Consider the following 15,426-nt stretch of genomic DNA (forward strand, 5'->3'; position numbering starts at 1 on the left):
CAATGCTAATACCAAAAAAAAAAAAAAAACTTTAATGATATTTACATGTAATTATGTAGCTCTACCGAATGTTCAGTACCGTAGCCTAGTAATCACTATGACAGAAACTGGCCCCAAACAGATTGATGTTTATATTCTTTTTCCCTACAAAGTTCTTCTCACAGGAGCTTAACTTCATTATCTCTTCCCCTAATATCAGGGCATTTGGCAAGAATTATTTCTCTTGGACATGGAAAAACATCCTCTACTGTTTCTCCAGTCATTCTTTAGGGCAACAAAATGTTAAGTCTAAAAAGTGCTCCTTAACAACTACTGAGATTTCTCACACATTTATATTTGGTCTAATGTGAACTGAGAATTAGAATTTCACTGTCATTTCCTTTGGAATCACAAGAGTAAGTGTTTTTAAAGCTTTTTTCTTTTTAAAAGCTGTCATTTTCTTTAGCTATATTATACCTTCATTTGTCAGCTTGAAACAAGCTCCTACCTAATGTGTTTTTAATTACCATCATTTATTTACATTTTATACCAGATAACACTCTTTTGCTTTTCAGGCATAGACAAGGGCCCTGGTTCCAGGAGCTCCCAGAGCTCAGTTTAAGTAGGACTCCACACAAACCCACCTTCACAACACTAGCAGCAGATTCCTGAGCAACCCCACAAAGAGATGATCTCTTCCTTACTGCCTGGGTTATGCCATCCATTTTATTAAGTGACTCCTGAAAAGAAAAAAGACCACAGCTAGCTTCGTTTACTTCTTCTCCCTGCTCTGAGGCCATCAGCTGAGCACCAACACAACAAATATAATAAAGGAAAAGCCTCAGACACTTCTCTGAAGCCCAAACTAAAGAGCGTTATCGTTGTATTGGGAAAAGACAGCACGAACAAGAGTGGGCACGCCGGCCAAGGAATATACACAAATCCAGAGGGGAAAAAATGGTTAACAAGCAGCCTGGAAGCCGAAACGAGCCGGCACCCACAGCACGGCTAATCCCAGCCCAGGCAGGGTTACCAAGGCGCACAGCACCACAACAAGGCACCATCGCCAGACGCCCGCCCTCTCTCCTTCATCACACACAGCCTGAGCGGAGCCTGCCAGACCCCTCCGCTACCCGTGTGCTGCCGGCGGCTTCCAGGGCTGCCCCGGGCCCGGCTCCCGCGCCAGTTCCTCACGGGCGCTGCCGCCACCACAGCCGGGCCCGAGCGCCGCCATTGCCGCCCCACACGCGCGGCCCCGGCCTTTTATAGGCACCGCGCCGCCCCACCCCGCGCCGTGCCGCCCGCCCGCCCCTCCCCAACCCGCGCACCGATAGTACGGCAGCGCCCATTGGCCGCGCCGGCGCTGGCCGTTTGTGTGGGGCGCGCCGATTGGCGGAGCGCGGCCGCCCAACGGCCGCCCGCTCGCGAGCGCGTCCCTGGCGGTGTCAATGGCTCCTCCTGCCACGGAGCAGCGACGGGCCTGAGCCGGGCAGGACCGCGGGATCGCCGGGGGCCGGGACGGGGGGGCGCGGCGCCATCGTCCCCCACAGCAGCGCTGAGAGAGCCGGCGGCTCCTTTGCCTTCGAGCGAGCCGGCAGCGGCGGCGGGACCCGCGCCCGGAGATTTCCCCCCCGCCCTTCCCTGCTGCCCGCGCCTGCGAGGCGGCCGCCCCGGGGCTCCCTCCGAGCGCCCCCGTCCCCGCCGAGGCACCGGTTGCCGGAGGATTCCCCCCCTCCCCTCCCGCCGCCCACACGAGCCGGCAAATGAACTCGGTCCGAGCCGCCAACAGGAGACCCAGGCGAGTGTCCAGGCCGCGCCCGGTGCAGCAGCAGCAGCAGGAGAGGAACAACGCCGCCGCCGCCGCCGCCGGGGATCGGGGTAAGCCGGGCTCGGGGCCCGCCCTGCGCGGAGACCGGCAGGAAAAGCCCAGGCTGCTTCACCCTTGGCTCCCGCTCAGGCCGCGCTTTGTTTGGCTCGGGCTCTGCCCCGGCTCGGGGGGAGGCGGGGGCTCGGCCCCTTCCCGGGCCGGCGAGGGGGGAGCGGATCGCCCGCGGCCCCTCGGGACAGGACACCCCCCCGAGCCCCCGCCCCGTCCCCGGGGACCGCGAGCGGGCGAGCAGCCCTCTCCCCCCGGGAACACCGGAGCCTCCCCGCGGGGAGCGGCGGGCCTGGCCCTGAGGGCCGCGGGGGGAGAGCGCCCGGGGGGCTGCGGGGTGGGGGGAGGCGATGGTGTCGGGCCACTCTCGGCGGCACCTTCCCCGAAATGGTGTCCGGGGGCGGCGGCCCCGGGTCTGGCCGAGGCTCCGCGGGGCTGGGCCCGCTGCGCCGCGCCTGCTGCGCAGTTCGGGCTCCGGCTCCAGCGCCGGCGGGGGGGCCGCGGCCCATCGGCCATTGATCCCCCCCGGCCACGCCGCCCCCGCCACCCCCGAGCGGAGCGGGGGCTCGGGCCGCACGCAGCCCGGCCCTGCCCGGCCGGGGCCTAGCCAGAAAATGTTGACAATTGTGAGCTAGTGGGGGAAAGCACCATTGTGTGAGGGCATGAGGAAGCGGCGAGGTGGGATTCGCCCCTCATGGAGCCCGGAGCGGGGTGCGGGGGGGCTCGGGGGTGGCGGCCCCTCGGGCCTGTCGCTGTCGCCCCAGTGGTGGCTCTGGGGGTGCCGCTGTGCCTGTGCTCGAATGTGCAGGGCTGCTGGTGGCTGAGTTTTTTTTTTTTTTTTCTTTTTTTTTTTGAAGGCGAGATGGGGGTGGGATTGGAGGAGACATTTTGCATGTCTTATCTGGTGGATTAGATTTTAATTTTTTATGCATTACCTGTCACAACTCCGGCATGATAAAGAAGACTGATCCGTGGTGCGGTCTTAGGTGTACAAATGCCTTTTTAAAATTAAAAAAAAAAAAAAAGCTTCATTGTCAGCTGAATGTCTTTTGTTTGAATATCTAGGATATCGCGTTCAGAACAAGGTGTTTTAACTACGGAGATGCGTCGTGATAAATATTTTAGTGCATTTTATGCAATCAGAACATTTTAAGTAAATGAGGTAAAGAAAATTTAATATGAAGAAGTATTTTTAATTCTCCATTCCTCTCCCTCCCCTCCCTCCCCTTCCTTCCCCCGCCCCCCCTCGCACACATTGGTCAGAGCAAAGAATGTTACCCAGACCAGATTGCTGTGTATATAACCAGAGGATGTGATGTCTTATGCCCAATTATGGGTCTTGTGTAAACCTTCCAAAATCTTCAGTAATTATATGATTAAAATGACTTCTCTGGTATACTGACATTTAAAAGAAAAACAACAACACAGAAAATAAAGCAAAACAACAACAAAAAAAAGAACTTCCTCTCAAAGACATGCACTGAGGGTTTTCATCATCAACGTTCCATATGCAGAATATAGGCATTTTTTCAACCTCATGACTTACTTTGCCTTTTAAACAGATGAAAATACAACTTATAAAAGGCATCCAGAATGATGTGCTTATGGATTAAATTCAGTGATTATTCAGTTTTACGTTGGACTGCCACTGTTCATACATTACTAATTTGCTAAAGATACAGGCAGAAACTTTCTCTATTGAAATGTGAGGCTGTAGTGTATTTGTATTACTCTGACATTTCTGGAACTCTGGACTCACCTATTTTTTTATTCTTTTTCTCACATTGTTCTTATGGTTCACATGGTTGACCACTCAGTGGTGATGAAATTATAACAAAATCAAATCCCATGGTTTGTGGAAATTACCGTCCCATGTGGATCACTGCTAGCTTTTTCCTTGCATTTTTGAAGGTCAGTTGTGCTAGTCTCACTTGCCCAAAAATGTGTCAACAGCATTAAGATTTTTTTGTCACTAGCGTTCTCTCTGCATTTGGGGGTGTCTCTAGTGCAGTTTCTGTTCTATCTCAGGATTTGCAAGGTCTGATCCACTATATCTGGAAGGTAATTTCAGTTTTACCTGTGACTTTGATGGCTTTGTGCAGGGCTATTGCAGTAAAGGCTGATGAATTATGCTACTAAATTAAAAGCCAATATGCTGGGGTTAGACTATACCATGCAAATCAGTGTTGACTTTTTTCACCTTTATTCCCAAGCAATGTAGGTCATCCTAAAAAAGGCTGTACAAAAGAATCAGTATAAGTTATTAGGAAAGGGTTTCTATTGAACTCAGATTTAAATTTGTTAAAAAAAAAAACCTTTTACTGGATACTGTGAGTGCAGCTGTGACTGAACAAAAATTATTTTTTGTTACTGTTAATTTCTTTCCTCCTTCATATTACAACTCTGTGCTTATAGGCACAGATATCATGGGACAGAGTTGATAATACAGCTCACAGTTAATCTTTGGAACTTCTTGTTTCATATCATTAAATTGCTTAGTAAAACATGTACTAGGTCTTGAGCTTTATTTATTATTTAATGCTGCGTAAGTAGACAGTGTTTTACAACTGAGTAACAGCTGTTACATGTTCACTGCTGGGTAAAAATCAAGTTATGACACCTATTGTTAATAAATTGATCACTGAGAAAAAATACTTTTCTAAAAATCCTTCCTCAAAGGCTCCTTATAAGAATTTAAAAATCATACAAAGCTGTTCTTTATACTGAAGTAATTTTCGTTTTATGTGTGTAGTAGGAACAAATCTAATGAATATATAACCATGCTGTCTATAATATGCATTGATGAACAATACCTGTGTTCTGATTAGTGGGGGAGATCATAAATGATTGCAGATAAAAATATTTTCTCCCTCAGACTCACTGTGTTGTTCAGCCAAGATAAGATGTCATCAGGATACACTTCCCAAGATGTTTTGCCTTATGCTCTGCTGTTCACACCTCCCTCCGTCTAAGTTAGCCACTCTGCTACACCATGCCACTTCTGTTCTACCTTCTCCCTCCTGATCTCTCCTCAGTCACCAGTGGGGTTACCAGTGGTTTATTCAGTGGTTTTGCTATTCTGCATGAATGATATAGAATAGATGTGTCCTTTTATTTTCTTTAGGACAAAGGTCTACCCAAAAGGAAATCTGGACTCGGTAATGTTTATGATTAAATATTCCCATGTTTGCTTATAGTGCTGGTTTTTTCTTCCTTGATTGTAGAGGTTTGGCTAGTTTTGCTAGGAAGAAGACAAGGTTATACACTTATTTTAAAAGACCAAAAGATCTTGTCCGGAATGCAGCTGAAATTGTCAACCGCAGAGCTATCATAAGAATATTTTTTTCTTGTTTCTCTTCTTCTCAAAATAATAACTCCATTAGTGCATATGTGCCTGTGTAAAACCAGCACATCATTGGCTGTAGTACTAATGAGGTTCTGAGCTGCATGTCCAGAATTAAGTGCTCTTAGGCTTGGCTCCTGTGTGCTGATAAGTCCCCAGCTGCATCTGCCATGGTGCTGCTGTTCCCTGCTGCCAGTGTCCATGTGACAAGGCAGGAGCTGGCTCCGAGCTGCCTGCACCAAATGCTAACTGCCTTTTTTTTTTCCCCAGGTTGATTTTTGGCACGAGTGCTGCTACAAGGGAAGGGATAACGCTGAACGCCTGTGGGTGTGGTGGGACTGTGGCAGCTCCATTTTAGATTGGGTTAAGCTGGGTCAATACTTTTGGAGCTGAGGCAAATTTAATACATGCGTGCTGTAAACCTACCGTGCAAGTTTGCTTCCCCTCCTAGCCCCAATCTATTTTGCAGTGAAAACAAGATAGATACACCCATATAGTCTGTGTGTCACTCTGCAACTTCTGAACTTGTTAGCTCGTTTAAACCAAAGTTGCCAAAGGGGTGTGAAGTTTTTTGGCTGGGCAGAGGACGAAGACAATGAGGGAAAGACATTTATAACTCACCCTCTTCTACCCATGCCAAGAAGCAGCAACCAGCTGGCCTGTCAGCACACAAGGTAATTGAATTAGTCATTTACCTGTATAAGGGACACGAGGGCTTGACAGACTGGGAAAAGGAGTGGGTTAGGCTGTGTAAAACAAACATACAGAAACTAAACTCCAGTAGAGTTCTTGCTCACAACATTTGAATTTTGTAATGTTGAGATAAATATCTTAGGAAAGGTAAGGAGTCTTTATTTGGCTCTGTTTCAAGTGTGTGTGTGAAAGCACATGCATTATTATATATGTTTTTTTTTTGTATGTGCTAAAGGCTTATTTGGTGAGTGCAGGGCAGTAACAGTAACTGAATTAAATTATTCTTATTCTGAAGCAAGTGCACAGACTTGCATCAAAGCACCTAAATGGGTTTCAGTTTTTGTAGGGTCACCCCTTAAGGCGAGAAGTCAAGTCAGGCATCAGTTGCTCCACATGGAAAGAAATCTAGTTAAGGCTTTTCTCTTATTTCTTGAAAGTGAGTCACGGGCTGGGAAAAGATATGGAAATAAAATTATTGTTTTTGCAATGAAAAGTTTCCAAAGTCTACCTTACAGATAAAAATTTGGAGTCTCTAAACTTGGTTCTTCAAGTACAATTTCCATTTCCCAAAGCCTCATTCTGCATTAAGAGTGCGAAGGAGTATCCGTGTACCTTTGTTGTCCTTCATATAGGACAAGTGCCTAAACCTATGCTAAAGCTTTCTATTTCAATTGGAGAGATCAAAATCAAGTGTATTTGTTCTTGGCATACACAGTAATGTTCATTGCCTATAGTCTTGGTATATTTTACTCAATCATAAGACTATTAACATCTGTTATAGTTTCCCAGAAATACCAAATCTTTTTTTACTTTCTGTGTGACAAAAACTTGGAGCCCAGTGGTTTAAGAGATAATGAAGCCTCCTCCATGGGTCTATTTTATATCTTTGTGGTTTGGGGAAAGGTTATGCTCTGTGCCCCCCTCCTTGCTCTGGTGCTTCCTGGGACAATCACAGCTACAGAGTAGACCAAAGCTTGCAGTGTATGTCAGGCTTTTACTGCAGGTGTGCAGGCATGAAGCATCTCATTTGTTGAGCATAAATAAACATTCTGTGCGCTGGATGTGAGGCTTTGATGTAGATGCATGGAAGTGGAGCCCTAGGAAGGCTGTGTCAGGCCAGCAGCTGCCTGGGAAGGTCAGGCTGGCAGCCTGCTTTCATGGCAGCTCCCTCAGCACCATGGTGAGCCCGGTGTGCCTCACGAGTGCTGAATATGCAGAGCCACTGCTGGGCCGGGTGTTTGCTCAGCACACTGAGCACACACACACACAGAGGTGGCATCCCAGGGGCTGCCACTGCAGCCAGGACAACTCTTTGGCCCACACTCTCCTCTGGGTCCCTGGGTAATTGGAAGGAGGATGCACCAGGTGTGTTGTTAACGTGCATCACCTGTGGCAACACTTAAACTTCCTCTTGCAGGCCTTGCCTGTAAACTCTTTGGTCTGCTAGGAAGAGGAGGTAGTGTGCTTCTGTAAGGTTTCTAAATTGCATTGATTAGTGATTAAGGGTATTTAGTCTTACACATTACAACAGATGCAATAGGAAAATTAACCCAGAGCTGCACAACATATGGATAAAAAAAGAAGCAGAGGTGAACTGACTGAACTACCAGGAATTGAGAAAATGGAAGGTTTGTCAGTTGAATTTGTCATTGCCTAATCTTTTCACGGTTTCAGATTATTAGGTATTTCTTTCTGTTTCTTGTGTGATGTGTCTGCATTCAGCACTTGGATTGGAAGGGGAGTAAAACGTGGTGATTCTTGCTCATGATACTACTGTAGTATCTGAATATAATCTAGGCTTTTAGTCTGAGTCCTTCAGTTCTTGTGAAATGGGGGCCAAGGAGGGGGGAGGGAAAGAAAGCAAATTAAAACATGCAGTGAAATTACAGAGTATCAAAAGTCTGCTTTTGTAGTATATTATTGCTTTTAAATTTTTGTTGAAGAAAAGAGTGAGTTCTAGATGTGGGTTCCTAACTAAAGAAGATGCTCTAGAGGCATCTTCTATTATATGCCTTGTACTTCCTCTTAGAAAGTTTAATTAACTTTTCTTGAGATGATTAAAATACATTATTCTGGAATCCTTCCTAAAAGATAGCTTGAATAGTAGTTAATGTGGTTCCTCTCAATAACAGTTTTCCTGATTATAAAAATCAGGAAATTCCCTGTTCTTAAAATTATTATTCATTTGTGGGTAGAAGCTAGGCTAAACAGGCAATGAACACTTATAAAACCTGGAGTTCTTTCAGTAGGCTTTTGGGGACTATTTTTTGTGCTCTCCTCTGAGAGACTTCCTTTTCTTGCATTTTTCCAAGAGAGCTAAGTAATTGTGGAGCCTGTTTGTTAGAGAAGGCGGTTGTCCTGGTTCTCCTGCTTCTAACTTCATGCTCAGCCTTTGCCTTGCTTTGACACCCTTAGCTCCCTGAACCATATCACCACAGAAACCAAGCCTCCAAAGCACTGTGAGTAGTGACCTGCTGCTTTAGCTGTTGGAGCTCTCTAACTGCAGGGTTGGGTGAGTAAGAGAACTGCCCATCAGTGGGTCTGGCCCTTGCCCTCACAGGTCACCCCTAGATCAGCTTGGCTGTGGTGTGGGGTTGGAGCCTGCCCCAGTGCCTGGTCCCAGTGCTGTTTGAGAGGAGCTGTTGCAATGCTGCTGGGGCTCTGTGCTGTGGGACATACAATGAAACCTTCTGTTCGTTGTTACAGAAACCTGCAGTTTCCATTCCGTTGCCAGGTTTGTCAGGTCCCTCTGATGTCTTGTATGTGAGAGTTCAGGCACTGCTTTGTTCTGGGAGCTCAAAGTGCTGCATAGTTGAGCTCTGCCTGGAAACCTTGTCACTCAGGCTCCTGGGTTTGTTTCTGTTGAGCTCTCTACCTCGACTCTATGTAGGTTGTTCCGCAGAAGCCTGTATAGATATGCTTCCCATACATACCGGATATCTCTGGTATTCCAGTATCAAAATAATAGTAGTGTTTATCTTCTTGCACAACCAGTTCTGTGTTCCAAAAAACTGATTCAGCTGTACCATGTGAGTCCCAGTCTAGTGCTGGTAGAGCCTATAGAGCTTTTCCTCACTTTTTCTGTGCTGACTGACTGCATCGAGCTAGAGAACTGAGCACTCCTGAGAATGAGATTGGAAAACAAAAGCTTGGGTTTTATCCTACTTTGAATTGCCGCTACATGGCAACAAGGCCAAATGAACAACTGTACTTGAAATTCCTACACTTATTTTAAATAACCACTGTCCACACCAGCAGAAGAGCTGAATTTGCAGTCTCATGGTCATCGTACTGTGTGTATGGTTTTATACTGAAGGGCTGATTAGCATTAATAGGTCATGTTACAGTAACTATTTCCTTTTGGTAATCCCAGTTTGTAGTATTTGGAAACAGCCTGTTTACCTTAAGGGCTCTCATCTGTGGGTTCTCTTCTGTTGCTTGTTTTCAGCTTATGCATCCAGAAGCAAAGGTTCCAGGGTTTAGTGTCTTGCTTTCTGAATAGGGGTGAGTTGTAGCTCTACAGCAGGTCTACATTTCAAGCTATCTTTGTATTTGGACAGGTTATTGTAGGATGACAGGTTACCATATGTCAGCTGATCTGGGGTGTCTGATTCACAGTAATTGTTCATGTGTATGCTCTTAGCCTGTGGCAAATGGAAGGTAATTTGAGTTAGCTTGACCCTCTTTCATTAAGCTCTTGCAAGGCACTCCCTTCTCCATGTGGATTGTTAGACCTGCTGAAGAGCCTTGGCTAAAACAATAATGCAGTTTCTGTCTCTCAGCTAGTTTGGCTGTAGAACAGCAGGATGAGGACTTCACCACCTTCCTGTATTGTTGTGGTTTTGAGACCATACCTTGCTGAAGAAATAAATCCTACAAAGATGCTATCCTGAAAACCAGTCAGATGTTACAATTGCCAGGTGTGTTTTTCTTTAGCAGAACATACAAAGTTTTATTAGTGCACTTATAAACATATAGAACAAGTTGTTTATTTCACAGTATCTTGGTATACTTCTTTCTTGTTTTCGAAGAAGTACATTTTACCTTGATTTCTCTCAGATGATGCTTGGTAATTGAAATAATTCTAACACTGCAGTAACAATTTTCGATGTTCTCATTCAAAGCCTATTGAAATCCCAGCTAACTGAAAAATTCCCATTTGCCAGAAATGGTGCTTAAATTTGATCTGAAATTACATGAAAGGTAAAACAATTGATTTTCTTTTTAGTGCCTAGTTCTTATTTGAAATTTGATTTTGCAACAGCAAATCCAGTCCAGTCTGGTTCATCAATAATTGTTAAAAATCTAAAATACTACTTAAATGTTTATGGGAAAATATTTTTCAGTAGTGTGATACTGCCATCCTCTCTTGCTGCCTTAGTAAATTCTTAGGCTCCCAAAGAGAAACCCAGAACTGTCTCTTGAATCTATTCCATTTCCTCTTCTTCCACAGATTAATCTCTTTACTTAATTACTGCATTACTGGTCCTGTGTGTATATAAAGTATCCTTCCTATTTTTTCGTTCTTATTTGGTCAATAAATGTTTTTTTCTAGGAGATAATTGGGTAAAATTTACAGTTCCCAAGCTTCTTGTACTTGGAAAAGTCAGAGGAAATGTGTAAATTTCTTCTTTAATTGGAATTTGAGACATAAGTCTTGGTGCAGACTTGTAGTCCTGTGAGAAATAAATAGTTGGGAAGTTTATCAACATACCTTTAGAAAGTTAGGTTTGTCAAAGTACCTTTAGAGAGAACATTATGTTGCAGAAGCATGGGAAAACTTCAGATTTTAGTCATTGTTTCCAAGAACTGGAGACAAAATTGAATGCTTTGTCCAAATAAGCCTCTCCTGACAATTGGGAAAGCAGGAGGCCAGAAAGGTGACCCAAATGCTGTTGGGTCATCAATGTAAATTGTGTGTAGTGGCTGCTCAAATTAATGTTTGCTATTTCCTTCAGTTGTTGCTGTCCTGATGAAGGACTACAGCTCTTGGATGGTTGTTACATTAATCCTGGTCAAGATGTGATGCCTCACCCTTCTCTGCAGGTGGTAGGATCTGTGACCATGTCCTTGGACATGCATCCACACTCTTTGAAGAGCAGTTATCCAAAATAAATCAGTTACTCTGAAATTTTGTTTGCTCTATTTGGACCTGTGTTGGCTGCAGCTGTCCAAGATGAGACCATAGGTGGAGACAAGAGGTAGCTGAGCTCCATCTGTTATGACTTTGGAAGAGCAAAGGTCCAGGACAATTGCCATGTATGAGAGTGCATAGTGGTTTTTCCATCGCAGAAGAATCGCTTTTCATGGAACCACACACTGGTTTGGGTTGGAAGAGACCTTAAAAACCATCTAATTTCAATTTCTAATTTCCCTCTTGTATTAAGATCCATTTGGAGCTTCCTCTGGTTCCATTTTGAGTCTCCCTAAAGCTCTATGATAATTGAGCCTCTAAGGTATGTGCCTTGGATTGCTGTTGAGAGAACCTCCTTCAACACAAGAGTTGTTTGGCCAGCTAGGCATCGGTGGGAGGAGAGAGGATTAGTGCTTTGGGCTACTGTTGCTGTCAGGATGACTAGGAGAAGAATGGGTGTGATTGTGATAATGGGTGATACCTGAGCAACTTCCAGTGGCCTTTGATAACAAGTTGAGAACCTTTCATATCTTGCCAAATATCTTCTCATTGATCAGCAGCTTGTGATCAATAATCTGCTGATACACCTGACAGTATCAGTATGGTTGTTGGTCATTGTCAAATTTAACCTTAGTTTGAAAGGTCTAAGTAACTGAAAAGGGCATATCCCAGTAGGTTCAGTGGGTGTCTGTCTAATGAAGCTCAGTTCTGAAGATCAGTTCCTCACAGTACTTGTCAGTGTGATGTTGGCTCTCCCATTTTGTCTAAATAACGCTTGAACATCTGAGCTTGTTAACTTTAAACAGGACATAATGTTTGCTAACAGCCCCATACCCTCTAAAACTGTTTTTTAAATGTCAGAAAAGAAAGAAGAGGTGAAATTATTTTGATTTTTCGGTTACAGACAACCTAGCTTTTAATATGTAAGTTTAACGGAAAATGTATTGATCATACTAATATTGAAATCTGTAAATTTGTAAAAATGTGGCCAAAAGAGAGACAACAGAAAATTAGTTTCAAACAAATTTTTATTTTAAAATTTCAGTCTCAATAGTATGTGGTGTTCCAATTCAAGATCAGTTTTCATTATTTTATTTCAAAAATACATTAATTTTTCAGCCTGATTTTTTTCTGGATAACTTTTTTTAGAAACTGAAGCTTTGAGTTTTCTCTGTGCTGTGGGTTGCTCATATGCTGATTAATACAGTGGAAGTTAAAAGTAGGTAGTGTGTGGAAAAAGCATGATTTTTAACTCCTCTTTTTCAAAGGCCTGCCAAACAATACCTGTTATCCATTGGTGCTGAGTGGATTCATTGCCATGTTCTTGGGTAAATCCCAGCAGACTGAGTGCATTGTTTTTCATTAATTTCAATTGACACAATGACCAGTATCACAAAGAATGCAAGAAGCTGCCAGTATATTTTTGTGTGTATGTATAAGATTTAGAAATGTTGCACAGTTGTGTGGCATCAAGAACATTACCTGATTCATAGTGAATTGGGCACAGTGATTTTTCAATTTTTTAAATACACTTCAGTTGTTATCCTAATGTTTCTTTCCTATCGGCAGCGTTGGCCCTAAGCATTCCTCTGGGCTACCACTATTAGCAAACAGGTAGTCTGGTGACATGGTGCTGTAATGGCTGTGAAGGGCAGAAATTTTCAACTCTTTATGTCACTTGCATGGTAGAAATAATTACCACTTTCATAACAAGCAAATTTTAAATAGTAAAACAGACAATTTCTTTTTCTTATTATCTTTATGATGTTTTGCTGCAGATGTAGTCAGTAAAATTATGTATGTATACTGAGTATTAAACATTAACTAAGATTTATTTCTTGTAACCTGTGTAGGGTCCTGTTGACCGAAAGATTGTTTTGAAATAATATAAATGCTGTGTGCATTATGGTGGCTGGGGTAACTGCTTGAGCCTGGTTAAGATTTCCTTAAGATTTCTGGGACATATTTTGTCTTCTCCCCAAGTTTAAAAGTACTACAGAAATGGCCAAGTACATTACAGAAAATGAATTTTAATTTGTCTAGCTTTTGAAATCTGTGTATGGTTTGAGAAAGGGCAAAGGCATCAGAAGAGCAGGGTTTAACAATGTGGTATCCTTCTTGGGTTGAGTTTTTTCTCTCAGTTAAAACCAAAAATCAACCTGCTCTTTTTTTATTAAAAGAGATAAGTGATATATTTCCTCCCAAGTCTTGCCTCTACCTCCCTGCCGTCAGGTATTTTTCACTATATATGGAGACAATTCTTAAGTATCCCATTCTGCAAACCCAGCTGGCAAAAATCTCCCCATCTAGATAAAATTTCTTAGAGACAGTCACTGTAGTAGTCTTAGTGACCTTAAGAGTTTAAATAAGAATTTCTTCTAAGAGTGGATTTGTATGCATGTGTGCATATTTAATTTTTAAAGTGAGAGGACCAATTCAGTGGTTCTTTGTTTCCTCTTTTAGTATTTCTAGTAACAGCCCTGCAGTGGGTGGAGTAAGACTAATGAGCAGTTTCTAGTCCAGAAGGTTCCTGACTTACTGATCTTTTCACAGAAATCCTTACTCTTGTATATGCTCAGAGTTTACTTGGGAAAGAGCTGTTCAAGCATTCAGTGATGTAAAAAGAATACTAATCAGTGCACTCAACTTTAATCCTTCCCTTCTGGCTGAAGGTCTTGTGTTGGAGTTGCAGCAAACATGGGGAAATATCTGTTATTCTGCCACTAGTGATTGCCTAGAGTAATTTCAGCTACTGGTAAAGGATCCCCTTTGTTTTACTAATTTGGATATTGGTATTGCAGAGCTCGTGTGTCTTGCAGGCCTTTAGTGGTGTCTGTAGCTGTCATTGCACACCTGGGATGTTCTGATGTATCATTGTTCTGACATCAGCAGTGGGAAACGAAAGCATGAGGAAATGGCATAGCTTGCCCTAAGTCACCAGGGAAGTCTGTAGGCACAGTTTCACTGATATTTTAAGCAGTGTGATTGCAAATGGCTACCAGAAGAGATTTTCTCAGTGATTTGCTTCTTCCTTCCTTCGTTTTAATGACTGTGTAGCTGTACAATCACTCCCACTGTGTGTGGGAGCTGGTGGGAAAAGGTCTGCACCCTCCTTTCTGGCAGTATTATACACTTAAATTGTTTTATCTTTATCATGGAACCACATCTGTGGTAAAGCACAGAATTGAACGTGATGTCCTTGGGTTCCTGTGGTTGGTACTCCAGTTGTGAACCATGTGGTGTCTCTTAGTACAATACCTGTTTTCTTTCTGGGCTTATGCTAGTGCTCATCTTGTCCCAGGCTAAAATCTGGATGGGTGTACTGGGAGCTGTTGCTCTCAGTTGCCCTTTGTTCTGTGCTCCCAGCTGATCCTTGTTCAAGACAGGGATCACTGAATGGCTCAGGATATGGCTGTGGTGGTGCTTTAATCTTTCAGGACACCATACGAAGGTAAAGGAGAGTTGCAGTTGGTTGGCTTAATTATGCTGGGCTGAAAACTGGAGCTGCTCTTGCAGTGCCACGTGAGCTGTATGGCCATCTGTCATTGGGGCACCAACTTACATTCTAAGGGGCAGCTGGCAGGGTTGAGGCTTGCTTTGCCTGGCAGACTTTTTTTTTCTTTATTTGCCAGTGTGTGTCAGTCAAAGCCCTTATTTGTTGGTAAGGCAGAGAGTAAGGCTTGTTTTAACTGTTTGTGCAATTAACTTTAAAAACATCCCAAGAGGAACAGTGGGCATTTCTGTGAGAAGAAATAATGTTCTTATTACTTGCATTCTGTGTCCTTATAGACTCTTTTTTGTGCTTTTGAGATACAACATTGTGACAGTTGTGAAGCCATAGGTGTGCCTGTGGGTGCACTGAACCGTATGTATGGCACAAGAAAATTACACATTTGTACTAAAATGCAGTGTGACATTAGGAAAGCACAAATACCAAAGGAAGTGCATTGAGAGATGACCTACAGCTCACGTGGAAGATTTAAACTCTGAGATTTTGCTTTGCTTCTTCAGGAACTTCAGCATAGGCTTCTGAGTAGGGATGTGGGAACTCCTAATGGTATTGATCATATTGGCACATTGCTGTGAACAAAAAGAGAAAAAAACACTGGTAACATTTTATCTGAGGAAGACTATGTGAGTTTATAAAAGGTAATGGTTGGGAAAATAAGTAGTTTAGTTTTAACAGGAGAAAGCATTGCAGTTGGCAGTCAAACAGTGTATGGCTTTTAATTTGAAAAGCTTTGAATATTTTTATCAGAAAGGGAAGTACTGCTCCCTCTCTTTTTGTTTGGTGGTTGGCTCTTTTGTTTTTTCAAGACTAGGCATGAGTTAATGGTTTAGTGGTTCTGGAAACACTTAGCAAGTCCAGCATTTACATTGGCTTTACCTGCTGTAACTTGG

General features: G+C 43.6%; 1 protein-coding gene across 2 annotated transcripts in view; it reads left to right on the plus strand.

The window, feature by feature from the left end:
- The first annotated feature begins 1,440 nt into the window (after positions 1–1,440).
- FBXO11 (F-box protein 11) overlaps positions 1,441–15,426 on the plus strand; it is a 70,799-nt gene continuing 56,813 nt past the window's right edge. For both annotated transcript variants that reach the window (XM_036381362.2, XM_036381363.2), the window contains exon 1: positions 1,441–1,857. In XM_036381362.2, the coding sequence (XP_036237255.1) occupies positions 1,743–1,857 (115 nt within the window). In that variant the 5' untranslated portion in view covers positions 1,441–1,742. The remainder of the gene's footprint in view (positions 1,858–15,426) is intronic.

Source organism: Molothrus ater, chromosome 3, assembly GCF_012460135.2.
Source record: "Molothrus ater isolate BHLD 08-10-18 breed brown headed cowbird chromosome 3, BPBGC_Mater_1.1, whole genome shotgun sequence".
Taxonomy (NCBI): Eukaryota; Metazoa; Chordata; class Aves; order Passeriformes; family Icteridae; genus Molothrus; species Molothrus ater.